This window comes from Solanum verrucosum, unplaced genomic scaffold (genome assembly GCF_900185275.1).
Source record: "Solanum verrucosum unplaced genomic scaffold, falcon-dt-bn FXZP01000149.1, whole genome shotgun sequence".
NCBI classification, from domain to species: Eukaryota; Viridiplantae; Streptophyta; class Magnoliopsida; order Solanales; family Solanaceae; genus Solanum; species Solanum verrucosum.
Window position 1 is genome coordinate 1,112,235 of NW_026020295.1, and position 20,348 is coordinate 1,132,582.

Sequence of the window (20,348 nt, forward strand, 5' to 3'; positions counted from 1 at the left end):
ATTGTGGCAACTGGGAACATGGCATTCCAAAGAGCAGGAAATTGAAAAATCTAGAGAACTCATCCGTGCCAACTAACTGGAACAAAGAGAAAATTGCAGAACAATTTTTTTAGTACTTTGTTTTAGGTTTTCAATGTCCATATCAAGTAGTCATTCCAAGATGAATCATATAGCATATGTAAGAAAAGTAGAAACCAACTTACAAGACAAAGGTCATTTAACACAATTTGAGGACCAGCATTCTACACTTATCCTCCTAATTATGCATTCTCTCATAGCAAATTGAGATTTCTAAAGATATAAAAGAGTCTAACCCCATCCAGAATCCAAACCCTTCGCTTGTGTAAGGCAATGACCAAATTCTTACTACGTGTGGCACCGAGTTGTTCATGACTGACAGACTGAACTTCAGATTCATTAGCTTTTAAATTAAAGTTTTAGATTTAAACTTTAGTCTACTTTCATCCATTTTCTTTCACTTACACCCTCATCATTTGGTTTAGCAGTTCAAGTTTTACGCACCTCTTGATTCATTGCAGAAGTGTAAGGGTAAAGTCTCTCTTTCATGAACAACTTTTCTCCTTTTCAATTCTTAATTTGATATTTCCCCTTCTTCTTCTTCTTCTTCAGTTTCCCTTTTCATTTCTCATATCTCTGCTCCTTTCAGTCTTGCTATTTGCTAATTGCAACTGCTAAACTCTTAAACATCCAACAGTGTGTCAGAGTGATACTTAGAGTACATTCTTCAACATTTTAACATAATGCTCACTATTTCGAGAGACTTCAACTACAATATACAGCTAAAGTCTATTCATCTTTCTCTATGACAAAAAAAAAAGGAAAAAACCCTCAAACAACAACAATATAACCAGTGTAGTCCCACAAAGTGGAGTTTGGGGAGGGTAGAGGGTACACAAACCCTTACACCTACTTCATAGGTAGAGAGGTTGTTTCGAATAAACCCTCGACTCAAGGAAAACAGTCCAAAGCACTCCCAAAAAGAAGTAACAGAAGTACAAGAAACAACAAATAATAACAAAAACAATGATCGTAACAGAACAGACACTACAAAACAACAATACCATAATAGAAGTATAAGGAACAAAAAATAGTACCAGAAATCGAAGGACATGAAACTAAGAGCTATACTACAACTACTAATACGAACGGACAGCACACGCTTCTACCTAGTACCTACTAACCTTCTACCCTAACTGTGTCCTCCACACCCTCCTATCTAAGGTCATGTCCTCAGCAAGCTAAAACTACGTCATCTCCTATCTAATCACCTCTCTCTCTCTCTAATACTTATCCAGTCTACCTCTACCTCTCCTCAAACCCACATGATTAAACAATTCAGTCTACAAATTCTATTTATAAATAATTCATTTATAATTTCAACATAATAATAAAATGCTCACAGAATTCAATAAGAACTCCAACTGACCTCCGGGTCATTCACCCCCTAAAAACCCGCATTATAAAACAATCCAATCTGCAAATTCTTTGCTTAAAAATGATTCATTTATAACTACCACATTATAATAAAATGCTCACAGAATTCAATAAAATCCAACCAACTTTTACAACAGTTCATTCATCTTTCTTTAAAGAAAAAAAAAAGGAAATCCCACATGATAAAATCACTCAGTCAACCAAAAAAAACTATTACTTTACAGCCAAAACAACTTCGGAATTACACTTTTCATCATTCATTCGAACAAGTAAGAAACTGAATGACCAAAAAGATAATCAATTTTTTCCATGTAAACTTTGGTTTCAGTGTTTTTATAAGTAATTTTATGCCGCGAAACTGAAAAAGGAGAGAATTTACCTTTAAAATCACAGAAATAACTCCGGTTGAAAGGAGAGAGAGCAGAGTAGCAAAACAGTTTTCCAGATGGAGATAAAGCTGTGCCCTAATTTTTCTGTCCCAAAGACCCAATTTGGCTCAAATAATTATCTATTTGTTTTTGTTTCATTTAGAAGGAAATAAGAAATTATAATTATAATATGGTTAAAAATAATTTAACACAAAAAAAAGATAGTGATAGGATATTATTTGGACAAGAAGATTTAGTTAATCTACTTTTAAAAAATTAAATCTTAATTAAAAAAGATATACTATTAATTATTCATAAAGGTAATTAAGAAGATTTAATATGAGACGTCTTCACAAAAATAAGGTGATACTGATCCATTTTAATCATGATTAAGTTTGATGGATTTGACTAATATTATTATTTTGGGGCAATTATTAAATATTTTTTAAAAATATTTATATACTCGCTTTTTATATTCAAATTCCATTTTTGTCTATTCCCTCCCTTCTTCTCTTATAATCATCGTCGTCATCTTCCTTCCATTTTTTTTTGTTATTACTACGAATCCTTCTTTTTTCTCGATCTTCAAAGCAACAAGTTAAATGAGAAGGTATAAGCAAGATTTTTGCCTTAAGTTGAACTCCGATGCGATAAAATTAATATCCTTAGATTGCTTAAGAGACTTTTCAACAACTCAAGAAAGAAAATTCACTTTTAAAGCTCTTCTAACTAAATAAAAAAGAGTTTAGTTACAAGTCTTTAGAAAATGTAGGTAGCTTTTGGGACATTTTCTTGAAAAGAAAAATTTAATAACATGTATAAAATAATATAGATATGAACTATTCAACCTCTAACAACAAAAAAAACTTACGCGTGGAGACAAAATTGATCATACCAATAAAAACAAACAACTCTTTCTTATGCATGCGAGTTTTTTTATAAAAGAAAAAAAATAAAAAAAAATTATGTGCAATTGGTTTCTAAGAAAGCTTAGCAAAAAATTGAACTTATAAATTTTTTGAAAAATGACAATTAATTATTTTCTTTTATTGATGGTAAATTAATATTTAATTGTTCCATATATACTTGGCATGATACCTAAATTAGAAATTAAAACTAGTTGCTAGGGGAAATGACATAACAAAGAGCTGAATAAACTGATAATCAACGGAATATGCTGAGCAAATTTGCATAATCAAAGAGAATTTTATTCTATTAAATCACTTAAAAAATAATTATATGTTAACTACATCAATAATTAGTGAGGTCACTCAACTGAAAAGTGAAACAAATAAATTGTTATAGCACATATTATTGAATATGTGAAGATAAAATTCATATTAATAGTTTAGAAGAAAATTAATTACCGATAAAATGTTTGATACTCTAAATAACGTGAAAAAAAAGTGGTATGGCCTTGATAGATAAAAAAAAATTACATCAAAATGAAATTATACATATTATTTTAAAATAACCAAACACAGAATAAAATAATCATAACGTATTATTTTGAAATTATTATCATAACCCCCCCCCCCCCCAAAGTTGCATGGCCTTGATAGATCAATCTTACGTGGCAGATACATGAAAGCAACAAGCAGCCACGTGTCAACCAAATATTCTTGACAACATCATGAAGCTGACTTGGCAGATTCTGTTACATCAAATAACTGCTAAAAAATGGAAAATTGATTTTCTTGAGTTTTATCAACACAAAAAAGTTTAATAATTTGTATTCATAAGTGAAATTTTAAATTCATTTATCTTGTTAACATTTTTTCAGATGAGCTCGTTCCATCTAACAATTCCAATGCAATTTACATTTTCTTTGTAATTTACTAGTTATTACACATGAACGAATTTATCCCGATAGAATTTTAACCAAGAAAACAAAAAAGTTTTTGTTTTTTTCAATTTTGAATACCCTCCACACATTCATCACATAACCTTATCTTCATCGTTACCAAAACCCCATCAAATTGCCACTTAACAATTTTTTTTTCACAAATGCAATATTCATTTCTACACTCCATCCATCTCCGCCGCAGTCGCCGCCAGAAATGGCCACCAAATTTGGATTCACTATAACAACAAGCAGTCGCTTTTTTCATGCTCCGTTTAGAAAAAAACCAATTTTTTCTCCCAATTCTGTAAGCCCTTTGATTAATTTTGGTGGAAGAAAGTTATCTATTCGACGTAGGCTATTGTTTCTCTCTCCTAAGGCCACCACCGATCAGCCAGGTAAGTTAACCTCGATGAGTTCATAGTCAAATATTTATAAATTTTAGTGGAGTTTTTGATACTATAGAGAGTTCGGGCAAAAGCTACTGAATTCAGGAACCCATAAGTTTCACTTTGGATCCGTTGCTTAGCGGTGGAACCAGGATTTTGATTGAGGGGATAAAAATACGAAAAATTTGAAGGGTTCAACATCTGCTATATATATATACATAAAAGATGATTTCAACCGTGTAATTTTCCACTAGAGGGTAATTCGGACGAACCCTTCAGTCCTACTTGGCTCCGACTCTGCCACTGCATGTTTTTTTTCTTTATGATGTTAGAAGTATTTTAATGATGCTTTAGAGGCGGAGTCATGATTTGAACTTATAGTTCATTTACAGTCGAACCTATAGCTTATTTTAGTTAGTGGGGTTCATCGCAGCTAATACTACAGCTCTGCCCCTAGATGTTTTCAACCTACTCTCCTTCCCGACAAGAAGGGATGTGAGGCCTTTTGAGAAAAATCGTGTAGGCTTGACCTAAAGGACGGTATCACTCCATGTTAAGAGTATCTTTAGGTTGTTTTAGCCCAACAAAAGGATCGGTTATTTGAATCTTATTTTGAAAAGTTAGAGATTAATATTATCACTATTGTATGTTGATTAATGGATATTGAAATTGGTTATGCTAATTTCAATTTGATTGTTATAGTACTAAATTCATAGATGGTTGATATATTTAATTGACATAATACATTAACTTGGACTCAACTGACATCTATGTCCTCCAACTTTGGGGATCCCGCTTTTGCTTTCAGGTCAGCTCAAGGAGGATGAGATTGAAGACAGTAAAATCTTGCAGTATTGTAGCATTGACGGTAAAGGAAAGAAGTCTCTCGGGGAAATGGAGCAAGAGTTTCTTCAAGCACTACAAGTACTTAAGCATCTACGATCTCTTATTTCTTGATTGTTTTCTTTTGTCTTCTATCAACATTAATTGCACTCTTTCCTGGCGTTGTACCACAGTCATTCTATTATGAAGGAAAGGCCATGATGTCAAATGAGGAATTTGATAACCTTAAGGAAGAATTAATGTGGGAAGGAAGCAGCGTCGTCATGCTAAGTATGGAAGAATTTCTGTATTATACATTGTCTAAATGATGATATGGTATTCGTATTTTTGTCTGATCGGGACTTAAAAAAGGTGTAGTAATAGCGGTTTCTCACTATGCAGGCCCCGATGAACAGAGGTTTCTCGAAGCTTCTATGGCTTATGTATCTGGAAATCCAATTATGACTGATAAAGAATATGACAAGCTGAAGATGAAACTTAAGGTGCTCGGACATTAGTTGTTATTTGGATCGCAATATTGTTCGTATTATATCCAAACGACTCTTTAGTCTTTTCTGTATTGACATCTTTTAATTTTGTAGAGGGATGGCAGCAATATTGTGGTTGAGGGTCCAAGGTGCAGTCTTCGAAGTAGAAAGGTTTGTACTTCTCTGCTCGATGGGATTTACTAGTCTTATTATAATTCATATTCATCTTTCATGTCGTACTCTTGTGGAAATGCTTGTTCTTCGTCTTACATCTATGCAAGATGTCTACGAGGTTAAGTTGGTTGATGGACTTTACTTCGTGCAGGTTTATAGTGACCTTTCTGTTGATTATCTGAAGATGTTCTTGTTAAATGTCCCTGCTGCTGTTGTTGCTCTCGGATTGTGAGTAATACTTGACTGTTTTACGATGTTAAAAGAATATGTGAACTAATGATACCACACATATCCGTGTTCTTAGCTCACGAAGCAACTAGCATGATTTTTCTGTAATAGAAATGTTTTGCCAATGTCTTGCTAGGTTTTTCTTCCTAGACGATTTGACTGGATTCGAGATCACTTATCTTTTGGAGGTACGCCTTGTTACCTGTATTGGTCCTTATTTCATTGCTAAGGTATCAAACTCTTCAAAAATACCGCTGGGTGTATGCTGAATCCTCCAAAAGTTACACCTTTTTGGAAGATCTAAAACGGCTGGGGCATCATTTTTGGAGGGTCCGAGTAAAATAACTAGCTAGATGAAAGATCAGAGTATTCATTAGACTTTGTAATGATATAATTTATCAATTTGCAGCTTCCAGAGCCTTTCAGTTTCATTTTCACATGGTTTGCTGCTTTGCCATTGATATTATGGCTATCCTTTACAATCACAAACGCCATTGTTAAAGATTTTCTGATCTTAAAGGTAAGATCTCATGAACATTTCAGGCGTGCGTAGTATTATCTTAGAAGCTATGTGTTCGACATTTAACACACATAATCTCCATCTTTAGGGCCCCTGTCCGAATTGTGGAACAGAGAATACTTCCTTCTTTGGTACAATATTATCGGTATCTAATGAGGGTTCCAGCAACAAAGTAAAATGCTCAGGGTAAGTTGACATTAACACTTTAGTTTTTCGATGTTTATCATGATCTATTCATAGTGTAATCGTCATCACCATCATCTTCCGCAGTTGTGGGACAGACTTGGTCTATGATTCAGATACGCGTTTGATTACATTGCCTGAAGGAAGTAGTGCATGATTCGAGGTATATACCTAGCTAGGCCTAGCCTTTTTATCTATTATAACCTATGCTGCTCAGATTGTTTAAAAGTACCACCAAGTGTGTGTCAAAATCCTCCAAAAGCATTGCATTTTTGGAGAATCCTATACAGGTGCTTCAACAGTTTTGGAGAGTCTGAGAGATAATATATTATCGCTTGTATGGAGAAGTATAATATATCAGAGGGGGAGGGGGATCCAGGACTTTAACTTATAAGTTCCGGACCACAACCCCTTTTGTTTATTGGGTTCTCTGAATATATCATTTATACATATTACGTGAATTTCATAACACAAATACATGATTTGAGCCAATCGCCCTTAATATATGTGCTTCCTTCGTATAGAAAACCCGTTCCGTTTACTGATTTCTTGCAAACTGCAGGATGATTTTATATATGGAGATATCTGCACAAGAGATTTGCTCTTTAACACAAGCTGGGCATGGAAGAGAGACCATATGATGCAGTTTGTGAAAATGAAAAACAAGTTCAGTATTGAATTTGTGAATGATTTGCAACTTGTATTGTGTGAATATATTATGTAATGTATTGTGTGTGACTATAAGTATATCAATAAAAAAAAAAATAACAGTTTTAATGAGCTTCTCTTCTGAAGTTATTTTATCTTATGAAAAGGCTTAAACATGTCATTAAACTATCGAGAATGAAATGACCTATCCATGTCACCCACTAATAGTTGGGCATAAAAATTCCACCGCCCACCGCTGTGACAGGCGCATAAATATGCCTTTAACTTGGCTTCAGCCAACATTACGCCCTCCAGCTTTGGGGGTGTACAAGTAGACACTTAAACTTGTTTAAAATTGAACAAGTAGACACACACGTCATAATTTAAGTAGGATGCCACATAGGAAACAAAAATGACACGTAGAATGTGTCTATTTGTTCAAAAATGAGTTCTCCATTATTTGTAGAAAACAATAAATCAAGAAAATGGCACTGAATAACAATAGTAATGTACAACATGTAAGTTTATAACCTGCCAGCACGTTTCTATGAAACATAATTAATTTTCAAATACCAAAGTTGACTTATAAAGGTTACATTGTTCGTGTTGGCACGAAGTGTTACATTTTTGTAACATAATTTATACACACAAAAAAAAACTATATATTAAGGTCTTATATCTTTACAAAAATCAAATAAGCCATTACAATTTTCTTGATTGTAAGCTAATTTTTCATGGCCTCTTTTCACCATAGATGGAGCTTGACAATGTTCTTGGTGGTTGCAACATTAGCAATCATCGATCGAGTAAATGGCGCGGGCTATGGTGACACCCCTAGCGGCTTTCAAGCAACAGCTTGGCAACCCTCTCATGCTACGTTCTATGGCGATGAGAGTGCTTCAGCTACCATGGGTGCGTTTACTTAATCGATAAACTATTTTGATTTATATTCATTATTATGACGTTGTACATATATAAATAGCGAAAATTCACGTAGAAGTATTGCCTTATTTTAGCAATGAGTGATATTATTATGGTGGAATATGTTTCTTATAAAAGCATTTCATTATACTACCATACCAATTGTAGACATCCTCAATATGTATTCTAATGATTTAAGTTATATATATGGGTAAGTACAAAAGTATTTTACACACTATCAATAAATTTTAATTTGTGATAGCATGTTATACTATTAGAAAACACGGATTCTTTAAGGACATTTTCATTGCGTAAATATTCTTTTTATATTGGTCAGTACGTAGAATTTAAACTCTTACTTCAACTTGTTAGACCTACTAGAAAAATCTAAAAGATCACGCAATTCATTAGCACCAACACAATCTTTTACAAGAAACGCAATAGTAACCCTATGTAACTCTAGAATATCTAAGAAAGATGTCGCATCAATATTGTATCCTCTAAAAATACACTATCTTTGAAAGAATCAATACGTGTCAGACTACATTTTTTAAGAGTACAAGCAACGTAGCATTAACCTGCAAAATAAGACATATTACCTACTACTACAACAACAAAACTCAAGTGTAATTAATCTTGCAAGTGAGATCTTGGGATCAGGGTAGAGTGTATGCAGATGTTGCCCCTACCTTGAGAAAACAAAAAGTCTGTTTCCGATAGACCCTCGGCTCAAAGAACGATAAAAGTTAAAACACACTGATAGTGTAATTATTACACTGTAATACTTTCTTGTTAACTTGCTAAATAAGATAGATTACCTGCTACAACAGATAAAAACACACTAATTAATAATGTGAAATCTTTTTGTAGGGGGATCTTGTGGATTTGGAAATTTGGTCACATCAGGTTATGGAACAGATACAGCAGCATTGAGCTCAGTATTATACAGCAAGGGATTTGCATGTGGACAATGTTTCCAAATAAAATGTGTGCAGTCAGACTCTTGCTACTCAACAATTGTAACAGTGACAGCAACAAATCTCTGTCCACCAAATCCTGCACAAGACAGTAACAATGGTGGTTGGTGTAATCCACCTAGAACACATTTTGATATGGCCAAACCTGCTTTCATGAAAATTGCTCAATGGAAGGCTGGAATTGTCCCTGTTTCTTATCGCAGGTAAATGATTCATTTTGTGGTTGAACATTTAATACTGGCATAATACATAAACAAACACTCAGTCTTGGTTTTAGCAGGCAAGTAAGCACTCTAATTTTGAGTATGCATATCTCAACTCGTCTCCACTCTGTCAGTTGAACATTCCAACTTACAAAATGATATAATTTAGACACCTCCAAAATTTATGTGTCACCGTGTCGGGTGTCCATGATACATAGTAGGAATGAGTTAGAGTGTTTAGTTGTCAGTTGAGACCAAGTTAAGGTGTTTAGATGTATGTTTTCAAAGTTTGAGTGCTTACTTGACAACTGAGGTCAAGTTTGAGTGTCTACTTATGTATTATGTCTTCAATATTTTAGTGACTGTCAAAGGTTGTGGTGGAGTTGTAAGTACTCCTCCAACCAAAGGTCTCGCTTTCAATCCCTAGAAATGAAGTCGCCTTTAGTAGAGAGAACGTTTTACCCCCTTATAATAGGACTTTTCGGTGAGAATCTGATTAATTGGGCACTAAAGTAATCGGATGGAAAACTAAAAAAAATTAACATGTTAATCTTTGTTTTATCACCTGATTCTTGATATGTGTTTTGGGTCCTGACTATTTCGGGCTTCATGTAAGACTCATTAAAAGAGGAAGTACTGCATATTAGGATTTTCTTCCATTCCTAGGGCATGATGTGTTATTTACCTTAGATGTTGCAAAAACAAACTTTTAAGGCGAGTTTTTTTGAGTTAAATTTAATTTGTTGCCATCAACTCAAACTATAATTATAAGTGTAGCAAGAATTTTTTTAAAAAAATATGTATACCTATAATGAAATATAACATCAAAGATGGTGTAATTTTCCGAGAAAAGAATTTCAATAGACACCCTTTGGACACACACAAATACGCTTGTGCTTAATATGCGTTTAAATAAAACAAATTGATAATTATATAATAGTGGTAGAATCAGTTGTGTGCACCTCGATTATTCCATCCGACATTTACTACCTCTAACATGTACCATTGCTCTCATGGTTGTAGGGTACCCTGTGTTAAAAAAGGTGGAATCAAGTTTAGTCTTCAAGGAAATGGGTATTGGTTATTGGTATATGTGATGAATGTTGGTGGAAGTGGAGATATTGCAAGTATGTGGGTGAAGGGAACTAAAACAAGTTGGTTAGCTATGAGCCATAATTGGGGAGCTTCATATCAAGCATTTGCAACTCTAAGTGGCCAAACACTTTCGTTTAAGATCACTTCTTACACATCTAAAGAAACAATTATAGCTACTAATGTTGCACCTTCTAGTTGGCAAGTAGGAATGACTTATCAAGCCAATGTCAACTTCAACTAATGATCATGTAGTCCTATGTTTTTTTGGACTTCTCAAGCATTTATTCTTGATTTTTTCAATATTATTTCTGGAGTTTTATTTTGCGATTTGATCTTGTAATAGTTGATACTATGTAAGAACGAATGATGCAATGGATTCATATAGCCGATCTCAAAATATAGTTTTTCTCAATTCATATATAAGACTACATTACATTGATGATTTTTTAAATCATCTCTCAAACAGATGAGAATACAAGAAACAATATTGAATTTGTTGGAAAGTAGAAACAAACTAGTACTATATGTTATTATGAAGTAATTATTATTCCTCTATGTGCTGACAATAATTAAAAGAGTACAAGCCAATTTCATGGAAGTTACATCATACTAGGACATATCTTCAATGACCATTGGCAAGTCCATTCTCAGTACATTTCTTGGCATAGAATCTTCTGTACTTCGAATCGACTTCTGTGAGGTAGTAAGTGCCTGGAGCTAGAAGGCTGCAATCCTTGCTCGTCACAAAGTCTTTACCCCCATACCTGTGCTCCATTATTTTCATCGTTTCGATGAAATTTTCAGGAGTGAACTGCACAAAAGATTGTTTGTCAAAGATAGTTAAGGAACTCAACCGTCACAGTGTTGGCAACGAGTTCAACGTCCATGAGTAAATTATAAAGACGATTTTATCATACCTCATGCCTCGACTTCAATTTCTCTTCAACGTTCATCACAGCTGCAATGTTGGACAAGTTAAAAGGATGTTGACCTTCGTGAAGCTTTAATGAGAACATTGTTGCAGTCAACCCACTCCCGTAAGAGAACAAGACTACCCGCTGTCCAGCCTGAGTTGACAAAATCATTTGAAATTATAAGAAACACGATAGATTATAGCAAGAAAACAGGCCAAAAGGAAAAGAAGTAGCTCGTAGTTACCAATGAGCTGTGCTTGTTGTGAAGGAGGGATGCAAAAGCAGCATAGAGAGACGCGGTGTACATGTTGCCAACTTGTTTTGGTACTAATGTGGTCGGTTTTACCTTCTCGTCATAAAATGGTTTTGCCACTTGCCAGGATGTCTGTATATGCAATATTTAGTTAGTTCCAATCTCAACATGTATAATTGTTAATGCAATTCTTCCTACTGAAAGCTTCATTTTCAGCGTTCTAAACATATACTGGAAGATCAAAACAAAGCCATTTGAAAATGATAAAAAAGAAGACAATATTTCTACGAAATCAACGAATATGAAAGCTTATGTATGGACCTTCTCAAGATTACGGCTTTGATAACTCTCATCACCAGTTAGGGATGAAAATGGTGCCAGCTTTTCTTTAGTAGACTCATCAATGGAACTGCAAATGCAAAATCGAATAAGATCAGTCAACTGAATTCCGTTTACAAAATAAAAAGCAATTCCTTTAGTACGGAATATGTGCAACCCACCTAGCGTTCCTTGTAAAGTCATTGAACATCAACCGAGCAGTGCTCTTCTGTACAAGCTGCAGGATTAAATAAAACAAACGTTCAGGTAATCCTTATCATCACAAAGAAAAAAGATCAAAATTCTGTATTGGATCCATAAAGTACCTTGTTGTATGGTGAATGGAAAACAAAATAGGCTGCATCATCAATCGAAAACTGCTTGCCCTCCAATTTTTCGAATCTAGAATGTGAACAAAGAGATTATTAAAGACTATAATAGAGAGGTTCGTTTGGAATACTAGAATGTGTGCTCAACCGGCAGCTTACTTGTTGCATAAGCTCTTGTAGCAAGAATCAAGTGCCATAAGATAACAAGTTTGTGAAAGCTTGCCATCAACCACCTGCAAACCAACAATTAATTACCAATTAACCATCATATAGAGCACATATGGAAATTCATATACCAATAAACAATTTCCTATATATTTCTTTTAAATTTTGTCCAGTAACCAACATATCAAAGCACTCCTGTGTAAAAACAGATGATTAACGATTGCATGGGCTCAAGTGAATTACTGGATATTCACTGTCGAGGATGGGCTTGTAAAAATCATAGACATGGGCCATATGGCTAGCCCTAATCTTGCTTTCGAACACAATAGGAGCATCTGGCCCGACTAGCATAGCAATTGCTGCAGCACCTCCAGTAGGCCGAGCAGCTCCCTCAGCATAGACCTGTCAAAATAAGCTCCTGAAATTAGTGAATGTTTATCATGCAGATGCTCAAATTCATCACAAATATGTACCAAATGAGCAATGCAAACTCAATATTTTGAAGACAACACATATGCTGTAGAAATTCTATGAATGTGATGAGCTTACCGCACTATCAGTGCATACAACGAGTCCATAGCGACCATCCCATGAAGAGCTCTCGACCCAATTCACACAGTTGAACAATGCGGCAGTTCCCCCATAGCATGCATTAGTTGAGTCGACTCCTTCAATGTCAGTATTTCCACATGTCTGCTTTTTTGACACAGTAAGGAAGCAGGATAAGTTTTCATTGAACAAAATTCCTGTTAGTCATAATGTAAAGCTCTGCTTGGGAAGTGGAATGTCAAGTGAGACAAAAATAAATCACATACAACAACAATAATAACTACGTGTCAAGCCTCAAACAAGTTGCGCGGGTATATGAATCCCCACTTCTTCACTTAAGCTCATTTCATATCATCGTAAGACAAAACAGATGCAACAATCAATGTTTAAGGATGATGTACAACAAACAATAAACTCACTTTTTTCAACAAACAGGATGAGCAAGTGCATTCAGGGCCAAAAAGTTAACATTACAACATATTTCAGGCAGAATTAAGCGGATCCAACATTTGAAATCTCTGTCCTAATACTTGGCTGCAAGATATATTCATCATCTTGAGCTAGTGTGTAGTGAGTAAATCTCTAACTATCTAATTTTCATTTTGGTCGATCAATCGGTTTGCTTATATGCCAGAAGTCTAGGATACAAGTCATAAAACACATATTCGATTCATTGAACGTGCCATGATAGACGATTTACTAAACAAGCATTGCTAGAACTGTGTACCTCAAATATTTGCATCAGGAATGTCTTGATGGATTTGCTCTTATCAATTACGGTTTCACTTCCAACCTCTAGACGACCAATTTGCTTTGGATCAATAGCATACTTCTCCAAAAGGGAAGTAACTGCTGTCAAACTGAGCATGAACAATTTAATTAGAAGACAGTACAGTGACAAAAATTACAATGATAAATTTATCATGTTGTTCATCTAGCAGAAGAAACTACTAACACCTTCAAACTACATACTTCAGAATATAAAGAACTAAACACACGGAGAAGTGTTTATCTACATAAAAAGAAAAATATGACCAATTTATGCAATGTAATTTTCCGACGAGGGAGACGTACCTCATTGATATAACATCTTCCACCTCGGTGCAAAAGCCCATACAATCTTGTCCAAGACCAATTGTGTATTTCCCTTTGCTTGCTCCATCATGAGCCTCCAATGCTTCCTATATAATGCAAAACAAAATGAATTTTTTTCTTTTTCTTTTTGCAAGTGATCAGAATTTAATTGCCTTAAACTTGTCTCAATTAACAGAGTAAAAATATAATAGTTTAATAATTGTCACAATTAACATGACATCTTTTTCTTTTTAGTCTGTCCCAAAAAAAAAACATTTTTTCATAATTAGAAATAACTTTACTTTAAATTATTATCATAGTCACACATATATCTAAAATTTATTTTATACCACAAATTCCAAAAGTCTTTCATTTTTTTAAAGTCTGTGTTAAGTCAAAACTGTACAACATAAATTGACTCGGAGGGAATAAAGTTTATGCTCATATATGCACTGTTAGGCGGAGCTATGAATCTCTATATGAAACAATTAAGGGATTTTGAACTAAAAAAAGAGATTAAAAAAAAGCATTTAAGGAATATTTTACCAGAAATAAAACATATGAAAAAAAGATATTCTAATTTGTTTTAAAAAAAAAGACAATAAAGAAAAGAAAATTCCGTATAAGAAAGTGACAAAAATTAAAATTTCCCAAATTCTCAACCAACTTAAAGCACTTAATATAGTCTGCTAAGCATTCAAGTAATCAAAGTAATTAACACACATATCTATAAATTATATAATCAAAGTTTATAGCCTGTTTGGCTAAATTTCAAAAATAAGCTTGTACTATTTTTTAAGTGAAAAATAATGTGTGTCCATTTGAAAAACAATTCTAAACTTTTCAAAACTGTTTCTAATTTAATTTTTTTCCAAAAAGTACTATCGGAATTTATTTTATTTTATTTTTTAAGCTTCAAAAACAACTTTCAGTTAGTATTTTCTCCAAAAATTTGACTAAACACTAAACAGCTCAAATAAGCATTTCCGATCTCTTAAAAACTTAACCAAACAGGCCGTTAGTTTCACAAGTGTATGTGTATGTGTATGTGTGAGAAAGAGAAAGTACCTGCTGTAGGCAAGTAGGAGGAAAGTAAATCTCGACGGCGAGAATTCCGACATTCTTCGGTTGAGCTGCCATTTTCTGATTTCCGATTTCTTCTCTTCGACTATTATCAAACAGTATTAAACTGAACAAATCGAAATAACCGCCGGCGAACACACACACACGTACTCTTTCTTCTCCGAGTCGATGTTAAACTGAGCAGATCGGAATAACCGCCGGTGAACACACCGTTTTCTGTCACTCTAAATCTCCTCGAATTGAGCGCCGGCGAACACACACTTTATCGTTTTGCAGAAGAGAGAGAAAGGCGAGTGATGATTTGTGCTTGTAAGGCTTTCACATATTTATACTAACCGGAGAGTGGAGACTGCTAAGAAATTTTCCATTTTGATATTCCGCAGACTAATGAAGAAAATAAATACATAGTTCGGCAGACATGTATACATGTGATCGTATGGAGGAAAAGTATATTTATCCAAAAAGTATTTCCTTCTAATTTATATTTTTTGAGTCAAATAATTTAAGTTTGATTAAAAATTTATATGTGGAATCTTCAATTATTTTAAAATGAAATTTATATATTTGTAAAAAGTACTATAAACCACAATAACTAATAATTAAAAGATTATATAAAAAATTTACAAATAAACTTATTTAAATCTCGAAATCCAAAAAGTATCATACAAGTTGAGACGAAAGGGAGTCAATTCCCTAAATGATCACCCAAGTTTAGGGAATTGCCTTGAAATATCATTTATGTTTCATTTAGAATTAAAATATCACTCAACTATCACTATTTTCCTCCAAATATACTTGACACTCCAAAAGTCTCACTCTCTCTTAGTTGGCATGACATGTCATTAAAGTTTTTTTTTAAAAATAATATACTAATTTAATTCATTAAACCCATTTAACTAAAATAATGATCATATTTTTTTAAAAGATTTATTAGTTTATTAAGAATAAATTTTCATACTTAAGAATCATTTATCATAATTAATTTTTTTTATTTTTTTATGTGATGATGAATAGTTTTTTAAAAATTATCATAATGTCATCAATTTTGAATAATTATAAACACATATATTCAAAAAAAAAATTGATATATAAATCACTTACAAATGTCAACTTACATCAATTAATCATATATTATATAATGGATCAATAATATTAAGGATCAATTAACTACTAAAAAATAATTAATTGGGTGCTTTGAAATTCATATATACTTGCCATATCTTTTTTTTGAAAAGAAAATAGAAAGTGAATAATATTTATATTAGAAAATAAATTTTGATCTTTATTTATCAGTATATTAATCTCATATAATATGTATATTATTGAATTAAAAAAGGCAATTCAATTAATTATTACTTGTACTTCATAAATTTGGGATGAGATAAGAATATATATTGGTGTTTAATTGTATGAGAAGTTAAAATATAATATAATATAGAATAAAACAATAATAAAAAAATTAAATTAAAAAAAAAGCTAAATAATAATTTTCTCTTTCATACCAACTTTTTTGTCAACCTTACAAATTTATCTGAATACTTTTATGAAAAAAAATTCTTAAAATTTTCAAATAATTTACTTAGAAATTTTAAAAACTACCGGGTAATAATTGTACACAGAGATTTTTTCATTGAATTTTGTTTAGTAAAAATATATAAAGGAATTAGATTTTTAATTTTTTTTTATAATCTTCACAAATTCAAATGTAATTTATATATTTGTTTTGTAGAGACATAAGTTTGATGAATTAAATAGGTCTGTTATTTTTTAAAATGATGATTTAATGACATGACGTATCAACTAGAATAGAAGGAGACTTTTGAGGTATTTAATATTATTTTTTGGATCAAAAATATAATATTATTCACTTTCTATTTTTTTTTTAAAAAAATATTGTAAGCATGAATTTCAAAATACACAATTAATATTATTGTAATAGTTAATTGACCTTTAATATTATTGATTCATTATACAATTTAGGGAAAAGGGACGGATTTACCCCTGAACTTTAATAAATGGTATGTGTATGCCCTCCGTTATACTTTGCGTCCACATAAGCCCCTGCCGTCCAATTATAAGTACACATATACCCCTCTCACTAACGGACCCCTAATTTCTTACATGTGTCTTAATATTATTGAACTACCCGTTTGACCCTTTTTTTTAACCCATAACCCAACTATCCGCCCCATAACCCAATACCCACCCAATTTCCTCTAAAAGGATCCTAATTAAAACACCCAAATTAAAACACCAAAATCTGCTCTCAATGTGGTTTTCCCCATTGCCACCACCATTCCCCTTTAACTTCTTTTTCTGAAGTTGTTTCAAATGTGCTACTGCATCATGCAATTCCACTCTGTTCGTCATCTTCAGAGCTTCTTTCAAAGCTTTCTTAGCTTCCTCAGTTTCCCCAGCCCCCAATAAAGCCACAGCCTTATTGAGCTGTGCTCTCCAGTGATTCGGCCAAACACTTAGTATCCTAGTGTACATCTCTGAAGCACGCTGATATCTACCCATATCCATGTAAAGTCCACCTAAATTGTACAAGGCATCAACATGGCCAGGTTTCAAATCAATAGCTCTCTGAAACTCCTTAATAGCATTATCATCATCACCCATTGCGTGCAATGAAGAAGCAAGATCACAATGTGCATCAGCATAGTCACTCTTCATATAAATGGCCTCTTCTAATGCCTTAACAGCTACCTTATACTCACCCATGCCAAAAAGTGCACTACCCAAAAGTTTCAAAGCTCTAATTGAGTTACTAATTGAATCACAAGAACTTTCAGACATGGTTTTAGGTCTGATTTGAGGGAGACGACAGATAGATGAAAAATTGACTACAAAATTATGACCAACACACGATAGATTCGACAAAGACAAGGTGAAATCGATGAGACAAAGTGGAATCGACGAAGACAAATTGGAATCGCGGCAACGACTAGGGTTTTGGTGTGAGGGATACGCGGGGACCTCCGACTAGGGAAAAGGGATGGATTTTGGTGTTTTAATTAGGATCCTTTTAGAGGAAATTGGGTGGGTATTGGGTTATGGGGCGGATAGTTGGGTTATGGGTTAAAAAAAGGGTCAAACGGGTAGTTCAATAATATTAAGACACGTGTAAGAAATTAGGGGTCCGTTAGTGAGAGGGGTATATGTGTACCTATAATTGGACGGCAGGGGCTTATGTGGACGCAAAGTATAACGGAGGGCATACACATACCATTTATTAAAGTTCGGGGGTAAATCCGTCCCTTTTCCCTACAATTTATGATTAACTGATGTAAGTTAGCATTCATGCGTGATTTGTATATCAATTTTTTTTTTGAATGTATGTGTTTATAAGTATTCAAAATTAATGATATTATAATACGTTTTAAAAACCTATTCTTCATAACATACAAAAATAAAAAGTTTAATTATGATAAAATATTCTTAAGTATGAAAATTTATTCTTAATAAACTAATGTAACTTTTAAAAAAATAATATGATCATGGCTTATTTTAGTTAAATGAGTTTAATGAATTAAAGGTCTATTATTAAAAAAAGACTTTAATGACATGTCATGCCAAATAGAAAAGAGTGGGGCTTTTGGAGTGTCAAGTATATTTGGAGGAGAATAGTGATAGTTGAGTGATATTTTGGTCCTAAATGAAACATAAATGATATTTCAAGGCAATTCTCTAAACTTGGGTGACCATTTAGGGAATTGACTCGACGAAAGGAGTAATAAAATAAAGTAAGTAGTTCAGGATAAGAAACAAAATATTTATATATATAAAATTTTTTATGTATTCTTAATTATAGAAGCTCTTATTATTTACCAAAAACAAAAATGCACATTTTTCTTTTTAATTTATAACTTAATTATGATAAATATATGATTTGAAAAAAAATAAATGGCGATTAGGGGTGGGTGTTTGGTATTTGGTTTGGGATTCTCAAATTTTGGATTTGGTAATTCGGTAATTAGTAGTAAAAAGTAGATATCAAATATCATATTTTTAAATATGGTTTGGTAATTCAATAATCAATAAATTAAACTTTGATATAGTATTCGGTAGTACCGTATTGAAGTTGTAGCCAATTGTATTACAAAGTTAATACTCTTTCTCCAATTATTTCTATTTTTGTTTATGTGGAGGCACAATATAATAGAATATCAACAAGTAAGAAGACACCAAGAAAAGCAAATCGATACAACTAAAAAACATATGTGTTTGAATTGTTATGTTTATTCTTTAACTTTCTCTTTGAACTTATACTATGAGTAATGCACATGTTAATATATGACCTTCATTAAATAAATAATTCAGTATTTGGGAAATACCGAATACCAAATAATACTTATGTCTCATACCAAACCTAAACCCGAATATCATAATTCTAACATATTATTCCCGAATACCATATCAAATACCAAATATCAAATTACCGAATATCAAATTATCGAAAATTTTGATTAGATTTTTGATATTTTATGCCCAATCCTATCTTTGAGAGCTATGGGTTCTTATCGCTACATAAATGTTGGTTAACGCTAAAAGCTCCTTTAACACAAGTCGAAGTCATTGTTTCAATTTTTATCTAATAATCACCTATTTCTACATTAGTTTAGTTTTTTTTTTCTTGCCAAATTCACATATTACATAAATTTAGAGGTGGATTGAATCGAATGTTTATTTCATAAAAATAAGAATAAAATTTATCTATAGTCTATTCTTTTTAATTTTTTATATATACAAGACTACATTTCAAACATTACTATTGTTATTGTGGTAATGTTGGTAGTTAATTGATCTTAAACTTGAATAATAAAATAAAAAAGAGAATTTTTTTTCTAAAGGTACATGGAAAAATACCAGATCTATACTACACTACAAACATTACTATTGTTATTGTGGTAATGTTGGTAGTTATTTGATCTTAAACTTGAATAATAAAATAAAAAAGAGAATTTTTTTTCTAAAGGTACATGGAAAAATACCAGATCTATTATCTGTTTTTTTGCCATTAGGGACAAATCCACTTTCAATATATAATATTTAATAATTTGATAATAATAATAAAAAAAGACCCCACTTCTATTATACTAATAATAATAATATGACAGCCAAACTTGACTCCAACTTCATTTTTTGTGAATAAGATTGGACTATTTCTCATGGAATCGAATTTCAATTTAGTCTTATAATTTATGATTAAACATATTTAATCTTTAGTTAATTGATATATTCACTTTTAATTTCTATAAATCTACTCAAATTTAATGAATCACTAAGCGTAAATTGTTTAACTAGAGATGTGCATGTTAATTTTTTATTGTTAATTCACATTTGAAA

The 20,348-nt window shown here is 32.5% G+C and overlaps 4 protein-coding genes across 8 annotated transcripts in view; 2 read left to right on the top strand and 2 right to left on the bottom strand.

The window, feature by feature from the left end:
* Positions 1-1,920, bottom strand: part of LOC125834717 (uncharacterized) — a 40,581-nt gene extending 38,661 nt beyond the window's left edge. For all 5 annotated transcript variants that reach the window (XM_049513859.1, XM_049513857.1, XM_049513860.1 and 2 more), the window contains exon 1: positions 1,835-1,920. The gene's annotated coding sequence lies outside the window, so the exon portion shown is untranslated. The remainder of the gene's footprint in view (positions 1-1,834) is intronic.
* Positions 1,921-3,836: 1,916 nt separating this feature from the next.
* On the top strand, positions 3,837-7,210 carry LOC125834664 (PGR5-like protein 1B, chloroplastic). Its single transcript, XM_049513802.1, has 11 exons — positions 3,837-4,064; positions 4,864-4,979; positions 5,072-5,168; positions 5,280-5,380; positions 5,480-5,536; positions 5,691-5,767; positions 5,904-5,955; positions 6,177-6,287; positions 6,376-6,473; positions 6,558-6,633; positions 7,033-7,210. Exons 1-10 carry the CDS (start codon positions 3,884-3,886, stop codon positions 6,625-6,627), a joined length of 960 nt encoding a protein of 319 aa, XP_049369759.1. The 5' UTR covers positions 3,837-3,883; the 3' UTR covers positions 6,628-6,633; positions 7,033-7,210.
* Positions 7,211-7,823: 613 nt separating this feature from the next.
* On the top strand, positions 7,824-10,555 carry LOC125834665 (expansin-A18-like). Its single transcript, XM_049513803.1, has 3 exons — positions 7,824-8,030; positions 8,910-9,219; positions 10,243-10,555. The coding sequence occupies exons 1-3, from the start codon at positions 7,853-7,855 to the stop codon at positions 10,553-10,555; spliced, it is 801 nt and encodes a 266-aa protein (XP_049369760.1). The 5' UTR covers positions 7,824-7,852.
* A 166-nt stretch (positions 10,556-10,721) lies between these two features.
* LOC125834663 (hydroxymethylglutaryl-CoA synthase-like) lies at positions 10,722-15,260 on the bottom strand. Its single transcript, XM_049513801.1, has 12 exons — positions 14,985-15,260; positions 13,917-14,023; positions 13,570-13,702; positions 12,843-12,986; positions 12,537-12,695; positions 12,288-12,361; positions 12,126-12,201; positions 11,982-12,037; positions 11,803-11,890; positions 11,473-11,613; positions 11,232-11,381; positions 10,722-11,125 (listed from the first exon to the last, which is right to left on the bottom strand). The coding sequence occupies exons 1-12, from the start codon at positions 15,054-15,056 to the stop codon at positions 10,937-10,939; spliced, it is 1,389 nt and encodes a 462-aa protein (XP_049369758.1). The 5' UTR covers positions 15,057-15,260; the 3' UTR covers positions 10,722-10,936.
* Positions 15,261-20,348: the final 5,088 nt, after the last annotated feature.

Bases quoted from the DNA above. Each gene is read 5' to 3' on its own strand.
- LOC125834665 (XM_049513803.1), top strand. From the start codon at position 7,853: ATGGCCTCTTTTCACCATAGATGGAGCTTGACAATGTTCTTGGTGGTT. The intron at 8,031-8,909 runs GTGCGTTTACTT...ATCTTTTTGTAG, and splicing joins GAGTGCTTCAGCTACCATGG to GGGGATCTTGTGGATTTGGA. The intron at 9,220-10,242 runs GTAAATGATTCA...TCATGGTTGTAG, and splicing joins GTCCCTGTTTCTTATCGCAG to GGTACCCTGTGTTAAAAAAG.
- LOC125834664 (XM_049513802.1), top strand. From the start codon at position 3,884: ATGGCCACCAAATTTGGATTCACTATAACAACAAGCAGTCGCTTTTTT. The intron at 4,065-4,863 runs GTAAGTTAACCT...TTTTGCTTTCAG, and splicing joins GGCCACCACCGATCAGCCAG to GTCAGCTCAAGGAGGATGAG. The intron at 5,381-5,479 runs GTGCTCGGACAT...TTAATTTTGTAG, and splicing joins AGCTGAAGATGAAACTTAAG to AGGGATGGCAGCAATATTGT.
- LOC125834663 (XM_049513801.1), bottom strand. From the start codon at position 15,056: ATGGCAGCTCAACCGAAGAATGTCGGAATTCTCGCCGTCGAGATTTAC. The intron at 12,987-13,569 runs GTACACAGTTCT...TCAAAAAAGCAG, and splicing joins TCCTGATGCAAATATTTGAG to ACATGTGGAAATACTGACAT. The intron at 12,362-12,536 runs GTAATTCACTTG...GTTGGTTTGCAG, and splicing joins TCCTCGACAGTGAATATCCA to GTGGTTGATGGCAAGCTTTC.